Source organism: Melanostigma gelatinosum (genome assembly GCF_949748355.1).
Source record: "Melanostigma gelatinosum genome assembly, chromosome: 8".
In the NCBI taxonomy this organism is placed as follows: domain Eukaryota; kingdom Metazoa; phylum Chordata; class Actinopteri; order Perciformes; family Zoarcidae; genus Melanostigma; species Melanostigma gelatinosum.
Genome location: NC_136641.1, coordinates 19,918,644 through 19,933,748, shown reverse-complemented (window position 1 = coordinate 19,933,748; position 15,105 = coordinate 19,918,644). Strand labels below are relative to the sequence as shown.

Genomic DNA, 15,105 nt, shown 5'->3' with positions numbered 1-15,105 from the left:
ATGGGCGGTGGAAACTTTCAACAGGTGGAGAAACTGCCGCGATTAAGTTCATAGGGTGACTAAGAATCCCTTAGCATCCACATAAACATGTTATAAACGGTTTATGACACTATAATGTAGTTGGAAGCAGATATTAGTGTTTATAACAACTATTACTCATCCTGTGGACACCCATAAGTGGAGGATGGTGTACAAAAAGATAATGAATGACAGTATTGTGGAACACAGTGATAAACTTCAGGAGAAGTTAGAAATGTTGATCTGGTCTGCAAACAACAATGTAGTGTATAAAATGTGAATGCATTGTTTGTTTACTGCTTAGAACTGCTAAACAGGAGTGCAGTGTTATTGCTGAAGACTTAAATTGTTTTAATTTGACTTTGTTATACGGATGAGACATGTGCAGGGAAAAATGGCATCCTGTCCATTGTTAAAATCGACATACAGCTTGCAACTACGGTGGAGAAAGGGGATGGGGAGAAATAACGATGGTAGTACCGTAAAAAAAACAATACAGCCACTCCTGTAACACTGAGAAATAACCGGTATGGCTACATCCTCTACGTCTGTGCAGGGAAACTTGCAGCCGATGTGTCGAAACAGGGTGCAGCGAGCTAACAAGCTGGTCTGGAACTCCAGGGAAGCTGCTCTGACTGAGCTCCATGCAGCAAACTGGGCCGGGGCTCCAGCTGTGGGATCCCGGGGGGGCCCTGCACCCACCCACCGGGGCCCGACACATGCAGGGACACGACCAGCAGCACCAGCTGTCACGCAGGCCATCACGGCCTAACCAACGCCGCCTGTCACTCACCCAGCGGAGGGCCGTCAATCAGGCTGCACCCGGGAGGGAGCTGGGAGGCGGGACACTGCCCGGCCCCAAACAAAGACATACTTACATTTGCAAGCGGTTTCAGCGCCACTACTATTTTGAAAGAATGATAGAGTGGTCCTGATAAGAGGAACGACAAAGGACAAAGAGTGGAGGGGGGTCTGGGGCAGAGGGAGTCAGATAGTAAAGAGGTGGGAGAGCTTGATAACATTCACACGTTGCTTACATCTCTTCATTTGTGTCGTTGGTGCCCCAGGGAAATCTCATTAGGGAGTTCTGGTTGGAGACCATTATGCATTTGTTGTCAATTGATTATCTGTGCTTCTCACAATGTAAATGTCTCTGTAGAACTTTAGCTTTAAGTCTTTATTGGGATTTTTCTGTGGCTCTATATACATTTTCTGGCAAAATGTCTGAAACACACTTTCGATATACACATTTTTCGTCTTTTCATTTCGCTTTTTTAATGTCTAAGCATGTTTCACGAATATCATTCTTTCATCTCAGCAAAAATAAACTAACAAGCAATAGGTGTGGAAGACTCTGGGGATTCTCTTTAGGCTCTTGTTGTCTTGTTCACACCTACCTATGAGTTATTGTAATTGCATGTTTCGTCCCTTTGTCGGCTCGCAGGTATAGGGGATTGCCTGTAATTGAGGTCACACCGAAACCTTTTGTCCTGACCTGCTCATTAGCCCCTCGCACTGTCGTTCTGCATGTTCATCCAAAGCCAGGGGCTTTCTGTGCAGTGAGTTGTGTGGAATATGCACAGGATTTGTAGATAAAGGAAGGTTCACAGCACTATTTCAATACAGAGGAATGACTCTCTTCTCACAGATAAAGATAAGTCCATCCTCCTTGCTATCTTGTACTGTATCTCTTTGGGTGCTGAGAACAATCGTCTTCCATTTGGTCACTTCTCTCTCCTGCAAACGACTGACATCCTAATGGCAAACAGCGCAAACTCAACCTGTCAGAGCAAGACCAACACCTGCATTGTGGTCGGAGCTGCCAAAAGAGGAAGAGAATGAAAAGGAGTTCTACAAGAGGGACAAAGGCCGCTGCCCTGAGCTGTTTGTGTTGTGAGATGTAGACTACTGATGCCATAGGCCTCCTTCTCTTTGCACTCCAGCTGGAGCTATTGTTGCTCTTGTTCAAATTTGCTTTAGGTTCTGTGGACCCAACCCAAAGAAATTCCTCCTTTACCACGTTTTAGTTTCTCTCTCGCTTCATATTTTGGGTCCATCATTACACACTAGTCTACCCTCAATTATGCAACATCATATTTACAAACACCTCTTATGATAACTACGGGGCTATGGTGGGAGAAACAAAACAGGAGAGGTCAGCAATATAAGCGATTATTTTCATTTTCAGTAAATCAGACTATTTTTGGACCGTTTGGACCACAAATGTCAAACAATAATTCAAAAGATGCCGAAATTACGTCTTCAAATGTCTTGTTTTGTCTGACCAAAAGTCCAAAACCCAAAGATATTGAGTTTATTATTATTATTATTATTATTGTATAACGCTGGAACTTGATAATGTGTGGCATTTTTTCACTGTTAATGCTTGACTTGATCGATTACTCCATTCAAAATAGGAGCATATTACTTTTCAATCGAATAATCCATAAATCCTTTCAGCATTTGCAAGCTGTATGTACTGAAAACTGAGTGTAAATTCTTAGTAGGTGTACATTTGCTGCAACAAGGAAATCAACACACGACATTGAACTTTTGCCCCCAATACATTTGCAAGATTATCCTTTTAACTGTTTCACATAGTTAGGAAAAATAATACCAACTGCTGGTGTAACTTTTATAAAGTCTGACTTATGGACATGCTCAGATATGTTAAATATGTGCATGTGCACACTTATAGGCTAATGTGAGGCTTAAATATTATAAATAATTCAGTTCATAAGTCTGCAACTTACTTGTATGCAGGTGTTATGATTAACAGTGAGGGCCAATGCATTTCCTCAAAAAATAAGAAGAAAAAAGGCAACTTATTAGTGAAAAGAGTTACAGTTAATAAAAACTGTAGGCAATTGAACAACTCACAGCATTTCAAATATAAAATTGTATATATATAATTGTATATTTTGGGTTTAGAAATGTAACAAAAACAGAAATACAAATATTGTAAAATAAATATATGTAAAGTGGCTTTAGGTATCATCACTGCACGTTTTTTTCACTTTAATACTTTTGTCAGTATCGCCACCAGCACTACCCCTCTCAATAGGGTTAATATAATAATACAAATTATGCAAGATAAAAGAGGTGAAGCTCCCTTCAACCCAAACACAGAGCTTATGTGGCTCTTTTGAAGGGTATGAAGGGGGGGGGAGACAGTGGAATAAGAAGTGTAATCTTCTCCTCTTATCTCCAATAACCCCCCTCCACACATACATACATTAGCATCTGTTATCTCACAATTATCATATACATTAGTCAACACCTGTTTCACTTAACCTCGTTTAATTAGGACCATTGAAACGTTGTGCTTCATTCAAAACAATGCCATCCGACATGTAAAAGGGCAGTTTGTTATGGTTCAGTGAACAAATAAAAAGATATGCTTCGAAAAGATAACTTGGTTTCATTCAATTATTTAATGAAAGAACTGCAAGAGGTTTATTTTGGAGAATGTAACACATCCGTCTATAGTGACTTTTACGCATACATGCGTAAAACGTAATTTAATTGTTTATTCGCGTGATGTAATGTCATTGAGATGGTTGATTCAATTCACAAAACGACAGATCTGTAGAGGATGAAGTGTCATAAGCGACAGTAGAGACTGGCGGGATGTTGTTAACTGAATTCAGGTCATTTTCTAAGCTCTCCGGCGATTAGTGCTAGACATGCGAAGTGTTAAATCCGTCTTTAAAAATACATCAAACCGGTGTAAGTTTCTATGTCTTGAAAACTAAAGAGGTAAAATAAAACCAAAATAAAAACGATTAAAACGTATTATGGTAAATCAAATAATGTCGCTAAGTGGGCGGATTTCATTTATAACGTTTCGTCTTCTGAAGAAAGAAAAACAGTTTTATTTTCGGCTGTTATCGAAATGAGATCAGGAATACAAACCTAAAGACTGTATTTCTATGACAAAATATGAGCCGATGGTAAAGTCTGAGTCTTTATTCACCTCTCAAAAGAAAAATGTTGCATTTGAATTGAAACTTCAGTTCTTTACAAACAAATCTTGTGTTGCGATAAGCAGCACATATGTAGCTCCTCCACGAAAACAGCGGAGGGCCTCTTTGATGGGATTTGTTGCCAGTGAAAGCTGTGGGTCTTTTGAACGTAGCTGTCAGTCACTACCAGTGGGACCTCCCCCTGCTCCCCCCCCCCCCCCCCCCCCCCTGCAAACACACGCTGGCAGCTGGGTGTATATAAATAGAAACAGGAGGTCGGATTGCCACTCAAAGCCGAATAGCTGGGACGCAGGAAAGATGCCCGCATCGCATACTGGAATTGGCAGCTTTTTCTTGGAGCGGAACATCAGCATGCCGACTGGATATCAGTTCCCGGTGCTGGGATGCCCACCGAGTGTGCAGCAGCAACAGGCTCAGCATCTGGCAGCGATGTCAGCTGGAATTCCAATAACGTACTCTGGACTACAGGGATACAACTTCATCCCCTATCCACACCACAGGCACATCGCACACATGGTGAGTTGATAATTCACAAAGTAATTAAGCATTTACATTAAAAGCTCAAGTGGAATCATTACAACCATACTTTTAAACAGAAGCGTAAGTACAATCTGATTTTTGAGAAGTTTAACAACTCATTTTCAGAAACGGCATCGTGGAGAACGTACTCGCGCACACGGAGTTGTACTGAAGTTATATTAGCCTAAAGCCTCAAAAACCTTTCCAGAATCCACGAGTTCAAGAAATATTCCCCTTTATTATATTTCTGTCTATAAACAATTGAATTGTGTGCTCTGGGTCAAGGGTCTCCAAATCCGTGCGTAATTGCGCACAATCGAGATTCCTTTGCTTGCTCTTACGTTCCTTCTTTCTGTTTCCCAGAACAACGGTTTCGATTTGAAGGCCGCCTCTCCCTACCATCACGAGCTACTGGCTCGCGGGGGGGCTTTCTATCCACCGTATCGCCCTGGAGCAGCCGAGGATCCCGGTAGGGTCGCCAAAGTAGCCACCCGAGAGAGCACCGGCGCGCTCAAGGCCTGGCTTAACGAGCACCTGAAGAACCCGTATCCGACCAAGGGCGAGAAAATCATGCTCGCCATCATCACCAAAATGAGCCTCACGCAGGTCTCCACCTGGTTCGCCAACGCAAGGCGACGCCTTAAGAAGGAGAACAGGGTCAGCTGGGCATGTAAGGGGAAATCAGACGAGGAGGAGGATGATGAGCAGGAGGGAGAGAGCGACGATGCAGACAGTTCCATGCAGAACTGTCATCTGGATGAGGAAGAGCCTCGAGGTGACTCCGCACACACCGATGAGCACGAAGACGGCGCTTTGGACAGCTCAGCGTGTGTGGGTGCGCGGTTGGAGTTGCCGCAGCAGCCAAGCGGCGATCACGAGGACAGAAAACTTGCACTTGTTAAGAAAGTTGAAAAGAGCGACTCTGATCACACGCTATCGGAGAGTAAAGAAAACATTGCCAGTCAGAAACCCAAAATCTGGTCTTTGGCCGAGACCGCGACCTCAGAGACTGTTAAGAAACCCCTGGACAATATTTACCACCCGACCGGAAAACTGTGGGCGGAGTGGGCTTCAAGAAACGGACTGTTCGTTCCGTCGTGTTACACCACTCGTGAAATGGTCTGAGTGGCTATTGAGACACACACGAGAGACACTTTTCCACTTCTATGCACTTTAAACTCTCAAACCTCAGGGAGTTGGTCGATTATTCCTGAAGTTTGCAGTGAAACGAAAACCTGTTTTGAGACCAAAGACTATAAACATGTTGTAAATAAATGTAGATGTATTTTTCCATCGCCAACATGTCAATTATGTTTCCTTTTGTCTATTCATGAAGAAATATTTTTGCTCGAATAAAGTTCAGCGTCTAAATACAATTGTTTTGACTGGCCTGCATTCGACTTCAACGCAATGATAAATTCAGACAGTTTTACTTTGGATCGATGGAAAGCCATATCGTTTCTCGTTAATAGGAAAACCTATAAAATGTGAAAAATCCAACATATAACAGTTGGTGTTAATAAAGGTTCGGCACAAAACAGCATTTTCTTCAAGATGAACTTAAATTCTCATGTAAGACTAAAAGAGAAGTTGGCTTATTCATGTAAATTGGATGAGTACAAAGAGAGTATTGGCCTTACTTTACATATCAAACCCAAGACCCAAGTCTATTTCATCTTCCCAAACAGGTTTTGGGTCAGATTGTTGTTGGGTAATCCCTGCCATGACTGCATGTTGATAGTTGTGTTTATTTTAGCCAATTTATCCTCAGCTAAACTGCAATATGAAATTAACTTTAGACTAGGCAGCAGCAGGCTCACGTCTGTTCCAAGTGTTAGTTGCGTTTAGGGTCTGGAAGAAGGATTCTTCACTCTCACGTTTCCGTGTAAATTCAAAGGGCTGTACCTTCATTAATCCGGGGATAATGAGAAAGCCCCTGGGCGCGTTGTTGCCTTGTCTTCTGGCCTCGCCTCTGCCTGCAAATCCCTACAAACGGGAACACACAGAGGGCAGATTAGCTCTTATCTGAGCCCATTTTCTCACAACAAACACATGCATATAGAATGTCACAAAACTTCAAAATGTTAAGAGCTACTTCTAAAACTATCTCCTTTTGATTTGGATGTTTACAGTGGTAGCATACCTAATTACACTCTTCTCCTCCTTATAGTGCCCGTTTACAAAGAAGATAGTCCAGCAGTGGGGGCACTGTAGACACTATTGGATGAGCTGCATCTCCAACAGTCTGCAGTGAATCTATCGCGCCCCTCTGAGGACATTAAGTGGAACTACAGCACGATACATTCCATTCAATCTGCGCTTGGAACACTTCCGACACATGGATTTAGAAGGACATTATATACTTCCTCATAACGTCCCCCAAGGCATTATGGGAACGGACTCGATTTTACTGACAGACCTTGAAAAACTCCTGCATTTGATAGACACACTAACAAATATCAGGAAAAAGAAACACTCCAGATGAACATTCAAGTCGCGTGCATTTTAATGCAAGTTTAATGTTTTTAAACGACGTGACGCTTTCCATGCACAATTATCCCCACAACAGAACTTTGTATAATTATGTATTTTTTTTTTTTAATAATGCAATCGAAAAGATTAACATACAATACAATGACAAAATGTATAAAAAGACTTATAACATATGCCATACACTGCAGTAGAATGTACTTTCTAAAGTAGTTACACTACAACTCCATTATTAGAGAATGAGGTAAATACACTGGAAACACTTAAAGCTACAATATACATCATACGGGGCAAAACTATGTACAACAGAAACATAGGGCAACATTACACAACAGGTTCAATTGATAATTACATGCTATCAGCAATGATCAGCTGCTTTCAGTCTGTAAATGTCTGCATTTGCGATTCCTGTCGAGAAAGGATGGACGATTTCCCATTCTCCTGAGTCACATAGTTTCCATTCTCACTGAGAACTAAATCTGGTAACACCTCCTGGCTCAGCTCATCCTCGTTTTCCTCCGGTGTCCTCACGCCAGCCTCCTCTTGAGAGGACTGCAGCTCGTGCATCATGGACTCTTCATCAGTAGGATCAGTTGGGTTCGTTATCAGCACGTTGGTTTCTCTCAGTGGCTCCGTTTTGTCAACCAGACATGATTCGAAACAGACCTACACGAGAGTAAAATAGTGTTCAAATGTAGAAATATAAGAAATACCGAATATTACATTTTCAGTTGTGGCCACAGCAAAAACTTTTTTCATGAATTCCAGGTCAACAGTTATAGTTTGTCAGTGTGTTTATATGCTCTGAATGTAAGAGATTACTCCACTTCCACAATGATAGAAAACCTGGTTTCTGTTATCAGGTCATGAGATTAAGAATATTAACAGCGTTACACCCTGTAGACCCCAAATTAAAATAATAGTTTAACATTTTAGGAATTAACCTTATTCACTTGTTTGTAGATAGTTAAATGAGAAGATTCAAGGAACTCTCATGGCTGTTGGCTAAATATGAAGCTAGTACCAGCAGTCAGTTAGCTTAGCTTAGCATAAAGACTGTTTATTAACAGCTATCCTGGCTCTGTTTAAAAAGTACACAAAACACAACTTGTTGTTTTCAAACTTCAGTTTTTGTTCGTTTTAAATAAATGACACACAACTAGTTTACTAGTGAGGCGAGCTATTCCCCCTGTTTCTAGACTGCATGCGATGCTAAGCTAACCACCCACTGGTTACAGCTTCGTATTTAGCGAGCAGATATAAAAGAGGTATCAATCTTCTAATCGAACTCTCGGAAAGAAGGCGAATAAATCAAAAAATCTCAAACTGTTCCTTTAAGTGTGCATCTTAAAAAGACACCGGAGAGGTAAAGAAACATTGTTTTAGAAACAATTATTTCCAACAAAATCAGTCACAGTAAAGTGTGTTTTTGAGAGTGCAATCATTTGGATTCTTTTCAGAATGCTACAGGTTACTTCAGTCAGTTTACTGCAGTCAACAACGTAGGATGAAAATCACATTTACCTTCACTTTTCCATTTGCGTCTCCTGGTTTACCTAACACGGAAACAACAGAGAACATGAGTACAGTAAGTGGATGACTGGAACTTGAACTCATTGAACATGAGCATTTAAAGCACAACGTACCTTTGCATAAACAACACCAGCAAGCAAAACCCATGACCCCAAGGAAGGCCAGAAAACACACAACTCCGATCACAACTCCATGTGACCGTGTGGTTTCCTCTGCAACACAAGAAAGAGAGAGAAAAAACATGAATCACACATTGATCCTTCCAGCAGTGTCACTTTCACAAGGTATCATCTCCAATAATACAGGATCATTTGAGGAGGATATGAATTTAAATAACAGTAAATGCGTGTTCAGCAAATCACTGAAACGCTTTCATGTTTGCCACACTGTAGCAGAGGAAGTACAAATAAAAATGTAAGAAAAGAGGATTTTCATAGAGTCCATGCGTACTTTTAAATTCTAAAAATGTGGTTATTTAGCCGTTTAAAACACAGTGGAGCCCAGACATGAATGTAGTGTAAACAATGTGTCGGTGAAAGCTGTTAGTCACACTCAAAACCACAGACCAACACAGATTTACGAGCTCTACCGTCACGTCGCCTCCATAGTTTCACTTTAAGCAAGCCACCACAAACCACACAGCTGCAGGTGGCAGGAGAGCGAAAAGTGAGAAACTTTTACAATTGATCAGCCTACGCAGAACTTACCACAGATGTTGTCAGACACGTCTGTTCCTTTTGTTTCAACATGGTGTCCATCCATACATCTGCAAAGGATTGTACAGCGTTAAAGGATCATTCCTGGTTTCAGATTCAGGTGATTACATGTCCTGAAGCTTCTTATTCAACTCCCATTCAAGCATACTGACACGTTTGGTGAATAGGGTACTCTGCTGAAGTGACAAAAAAAGAGTTGAAGCCCCTTCCTGCCACTCTCCTACCTGACCAGAAAATATACAGCTACAGTTAGTTAGCTTAGCATAAAAACATAAACAAATGTGTGGGAAACAGCTCGCCTGGCTGTGTCTAAAGGTAACAAAAACACACCAACTAGCACTTTTAAAGCTCACTGATTAATATGTCATATCTTATTTGGGTTAAGAGCTGGACTATTTCTAGGCCTGCTGCTGGCCATAGATCCATATTTAACATACCGGTACATCTATGAGTGGTATTGATCTTGTCATTGAACTCTTTTTTTTTTAAAGCACAAATAAGTGGATTTTCTGAATTGTTTCCTTTATAAGTGACTGAGTAAGCTTGAGGGAGCCCATGATAAGACAAAAACCAAAATGAGAAGAAATCAATTCCATGCTTATCTCTGAAACAGCCTTGAGGACAAAAAGGTTTGTTTGCCGAAATACACCAGCCGAGATGAAATGGTAAACTGAGGTTCTCGGTGTGAGATTTTTGGACGTGAAATTTGAGTTCCTGCACTTACTTTGTCCATTTCTTACAGACATCGCTCCATGAGTTGTCTTCAGAAAATGTGCCCTCTGTGCATTTCTGACACACCGTGTTATGCGTGTGGTTGCCTGAAAGCAGAGTGTGAAAGATTCAGCACATTGCCAAAAGAAAGCTGGCCATACTTTACGTTTTAATGTGAATCAAAGCGATGTGTCATACCTGTGGATCGAGCTCCGTGTCCTGGTTTACAGGCTGTGTGTGGCACACAGGTTATACACTCTGCACTTGAGCAGTGGAATCCCTCTTTACACATGCAGGTGCTTCGTTCCTTCTTGTTCTTTTGGACATTAACATTAAAGTTCTTATCTGAAAGTAGAATGGACACACGGTGTAAGTTGTGCTACATCAAAGTCAAGTCTATCAGTGTATACCGAGCAACAGTAGTGTTTAGTTCTTACGTAGGTCACAGTATGGTTGACGTTGACACTTGGATTCAGTTGTGTATTTATCCTGATACTCATTGTCTCCACATTCTGTGCACTGAGGATCCAGACAAGCACCGCCGGATGGCATTCGGGTCCCTGAAAAAAACATACTGTAAGTTCTTGTTCACAGTCAAAAGTCTGTGCAGTACGATATTTGTCTCAGGTATATACAGTGAATGGGGACATGTGGCTTCAAGGAGTAGTTCGACATTTTTGGGAAATAGTTTTCTCGCTGAGAGTTAGATGAAAAGATTGATACCATTCTCCTGTCTGTCTGTTAACTACATCGCTACATCCAGGGGACAGTTAGCTTAGCATAAAGACTGAGCACAGGCTAGCCTGCTCTGCCTAAAGGACGGTAACGAAACAATGCCTCCACCAGCTCCTCTAAATCTCGCTCGTTAAACGTTTCCGATGAGTTTACAAAAGACAAAGTGTAAAAACAAGAAGTTGCAATTTCTCGTGGGGTTGTGTGCTCAGCAGATCTATAGATCAGCAGATATATATATATATATATATATATATATATATATATATATATATATATATATATATATATATATATATATATATATATATATATATATATATATATATATATATATATATATTGGTATAGTTTAGTCTGTGACATGTTAAATCCTCATGCCCATTACAAATTCCCAAGGTGACATCTTAAAATGGGAATGGGAAAGTGAAAGAGAACCCAACAAAGGAAAAAAAGCAAAGTGAAATCAAAAGTAAATGTTATTAGCATCAGTGATCATGCTCTTTGAGAAATGTGCTACTTTTTGCAATCTGTGACTTCTATATGCTGTACCTTTAATGTTTATTTAACTCATGTAGCTGTTGGTGGGACATCCATTACATTTACACCTCGATATAGACCCACGTGGCTCCCAATTGTTAATGTTTTTAGGACAGTGAGTGCCTGTGTGGCTGCAATAATAGAAGTAACATGTTCCTGGATCATTTTTAGATATGCAAACAAAGTCAGCGGAGCATGCTTACGTACCTGGACCGCACATTTTGCAGCACTCCCCATTCTTCTCATATTGAGTTAGAGGGTCGCAGACGGGCTGAGCAGCGGTCATCACCTGTAAGACAACAAGCAGGGATAAGAGCAGTGAACATGAATAAGAGCAGTGGACATGAATAAGAGCAGTGGACATGAATAAGAGCAGTGAACATGAATAAGAGCAGTGAACATGAATAAGAGCAGTGTACATGAATAAGAGCAGTGGACATGAATAAGAGCAGTGGACATGAATAAGAGCAGTGAACATGAATAAGAGCAGTGGACATGAATAAGAGCAGTGAACATGAATAAGAGCAGTGGACATGAATAAGAGCAGTGAACATGAATAAGAGCAGTGAACAAGAATAAGAGCAGTGAACATGAATAAGAGCAGTGAACATGAATAAGAGCAGTGAACTTGAATAAGAGCAGTGGACATGAATAAGAGCAGTGAACATGAATAAGAGCAGTGGACATGAATAAGAGCAGTGGACATGAATAAGAGCAGTGGACATGAATAAGAGCAGTGGACATGAATAAGAGCAGTGAACATGAATAAGAGCAGTGGACATGAATAAGAGCAGTGGACATGAATAAGAGCAGTGGACATGAATAAGAGCAGTGAACATGAATAAGAGCAGTGGACATGAATAAGAGCAGTGGACATGAATAAGAGCAGTGCACATGAATAACAGCAGTGGACATGAATAAGAGCAGTGAACATGAATAAGAGCCGTGGACATGAATAAGAGCAGTGCACATGAATAAGAGCAGTGGACATGAATAAGAGCAGTGGACATGAATAAGAGCAGTGGACATGAATAAGAGCAGTGAACATGAATAAGAGCAGTGGACATGAATAAGAGCAGTGGACATGAATAAGAGCAGTGAACATGAATAAGAGCAGTGGACATGAATAAGAGCAGTGAACATGAATAAGAGCAGTGGACATGAATAAGAGCAGTGGACATGAATAAGAGCAGTCTACATGAATAAGAGCAGTGGACATGAATAAGAGCAGTGGACATGAATAAGAGCAGTGAACATGAATAAGAGCAGTGAACATGAATAAGAGCAGTGGACATGAATAAGAGCAGTGGACATGAATAAGAGCAGTGGACATGAATAAGAGCAGTGGACATGAATAAGAGCAGTATCCTCTGTATTGACGGGGAGGTGTCTCACGGCTGTTGGACCACTTCCTCTCCAGAACTGACTGTACGAGGCATGACGGAAAGTCCCAAACATTCAAGAAGCTGTCAACTCTAAAACTGAATGCCAGCTGCTTCTCGTGCTTTCTTTTGCACATTGTATCTGCTTTAATATCATTATTTTGCGTATTTTGTGTAATTAAGAAAAGACAAAAAAAGTCATGCGTTTCACTGCTGCGAGTTAAACGAAAGTGAAAGTAACTTTTAACAGACGTGCGTCAAAGGGTGTAACCGTGAAATACAAAATGCACAATTTCGGCCATAATATCACATTTAGCTGTACATCTGAGTAAAACAACAGAATGATTTAGAATTAGCACCAATTATAGCCAACAATCCCACGACTAAACGATACAGCGTAAATGCTGCTACTTATCATATCTAACAACGAAATACATCGATTAGCTTACTCACCGAACAACCCATGATCATCATTATCATCGTCAGCAGCGATAGATGCATTTTAGTGGATCGTGTCCGCGGCATGTTGCGCTCCGCTTCAACAGCAACAACAGGAATGTGTGTCGTCGCTCCTCTCAAGTCTGCCCTCTTCTATCATGGAGGGAGGAGCTGCTCTTAGGGTATTTCCTGTGTGTGTGTGTGTGTGTGTGTGTGTGTGTGTGTGTGTGTGTGTGTGTGTGTGTGTGTGTGTGTGTGTGTGTGTGTGTGTGTGTGTGTGTGTGTGTGTGTGTGTGTGTTTTTTTACTTGACCGTTTCCTGTAAATTAATAGTATCGTGCCGGTAGTTCGGTTCCTAGAATGTCCAGAAGGGACTGTCAATTCATTCATTGTTCTGGGGAAATTTCACATTGGTAAACTTCTCGAGGTCTCGCCCATCGTTTGAACCCTTGAGGTTTGAATTTAGAAAACTGTCTATCCAAATTATAAACAATAACAAATGTGCTCTTTTCTTTATTTGCTCCAGGAATCTTATCAAGAAATGGTATTGCCTGTTATTATTTGTATTATTGTTTTTTTCCGCTCCTCTCTTTTTCTTTTATTTATTCATTTTATAGTATAGTAATATCGTTTCTTACGTCCTGGTTGAATGTATCACCCTAGTGGGAATTAAGACAAGGTGTTATGGTATCCCTATTTTAGATTAATACCTAATGTTTTGTGATAATTTCACACATAAATAACGATTACAACAACAAAGAAACAACATGTAGTAAGTCATATTACTATGTTATTCAATACCACGTTGCATTTAAAAAGGATAATTCGCTTTTATAGGCGATAGAGGCCTATTGTTTTCATTGCTCTCGGTCACACGTGTGCCTCGAGCATGAAACTACACCAGATCGAGGGATTCCCCAAGAATGTTTCACCAGGGGGGATTTCCCGACACGCTCAGCGTGTGCCTGTTGGTTTTGGTGCCGCTGCTGTGTTCAGACATGCGCACTGACCATTTAAAGTGTCTAAAACGTAATCGAGTGAGCCCTGCACCGTTCAGATTGTGTTGCGTGTGTATTCATGCAATTACGGCACATGTACAGCTAAGCACATGCGCACTTGATTTCTCACAACCATTCATTTGCTGGAAATTCCAATGGATTCCCAATAATGATAATAGTGTTCTTTTCCTGTGCACACATTGAACATGATGCCATTTTCGAGGAATATTCATGAAACATCTGAATTTTGTACATTTCCCTCATATGAGACATTGAGTTTTGTAAAACAAATGCTTCAGTACAAATCACTGACTTTACCTTCATGCTATTGCTAGTTGTAGGATCTCTTGTCATTCCTTTTACAGGATACCTGCGAGAGAAGTTATTTTGCATAAGTGTGTATTTTTGTGTTTTTCTTCTTCTTTTACAGTGACATTTGTGTTCCTACATGCACTTTGTTTGTGTTGCTTTTCTTGTATTAGCCCTGCCCAACATTAAAGACCAGGACTGGGGAGGAAGGGATGATGGAAGGGTGGGTGAAGGGTAAAATGTAAACTTTTCATCACTCTATACTCGACATTTTCCATTTTTTCTTGAACAAAGAACAGAAATATGACATCTAATGTATTCCTAGTAATGTGATTCTCTCTTCCTACATAGAAAAACAACTTTTTAGTCCATTTTTGAGAATTAAATAGCAGCCTAAAATCCAATTTCAGTCAGTAGACATATTAAAAGGTCTGAACAGTTTTGCTATGAATTCAGTCGGATATATTCACCATTAATAAAGTGCCAAACTATTGTTGTTGTTGAATCCACCTTTTATGTGTGAAATATTTTTTTATAAAAATACGATGAAAAGTTTGTGTTGCTTTAGAAGTTGACTTTACCTTTTCATTTTCCTTAAAAACTGTACATTACAATTAAATCATATTTCATATGACTATAGGCAATAACATTCTGAGTAGAATACATGAGAGGTATAACGTGCATTAGTGTATTTAATTGTATTGTGGTAATGGCAACAGCAGCATGTTTCTCAG

At 40.5% G+C, this 15,105-nt stretch overlaps 1 protein-coding gene across 1 annotated transcript; it reads right to left on the bottom strand.

The window, feature by feature from the left end:
- Positions 1-7,025: 7,025 nt before the first annotated feature.
- Positions 7,026-13,201, bottom strand: cd40 (CD40 molecule, TNF receptor superfamily member 5). The gene is made up of 9 exons (XM_079274276.1): positions 13,081-13,201; positions 11,453-11,534; positions 10,411-10,533; positions 10,172-10,318; positions 9,987-10,080; positions 9,254-9,312; positions 8,660-8,758; positions 8,538-8,569; positions 7,026-7,679 (listed from the first exon to the last, which is right to left on the bottom strand). The coding sequence occupies exons 1-9, from the start codon at positions 13,150-13,152 to the stop codon at positions 7,392-7,394; spliced, it is 996 nt and encodes a 331-aa protein (XP_079130402.1). The 5' UTR covers positions 13,153-13,201; the 3' UTR covers positions 7,026-7,391.
- Positions 13,202-15,105: the final 1,904 nt, after the last annotated feature.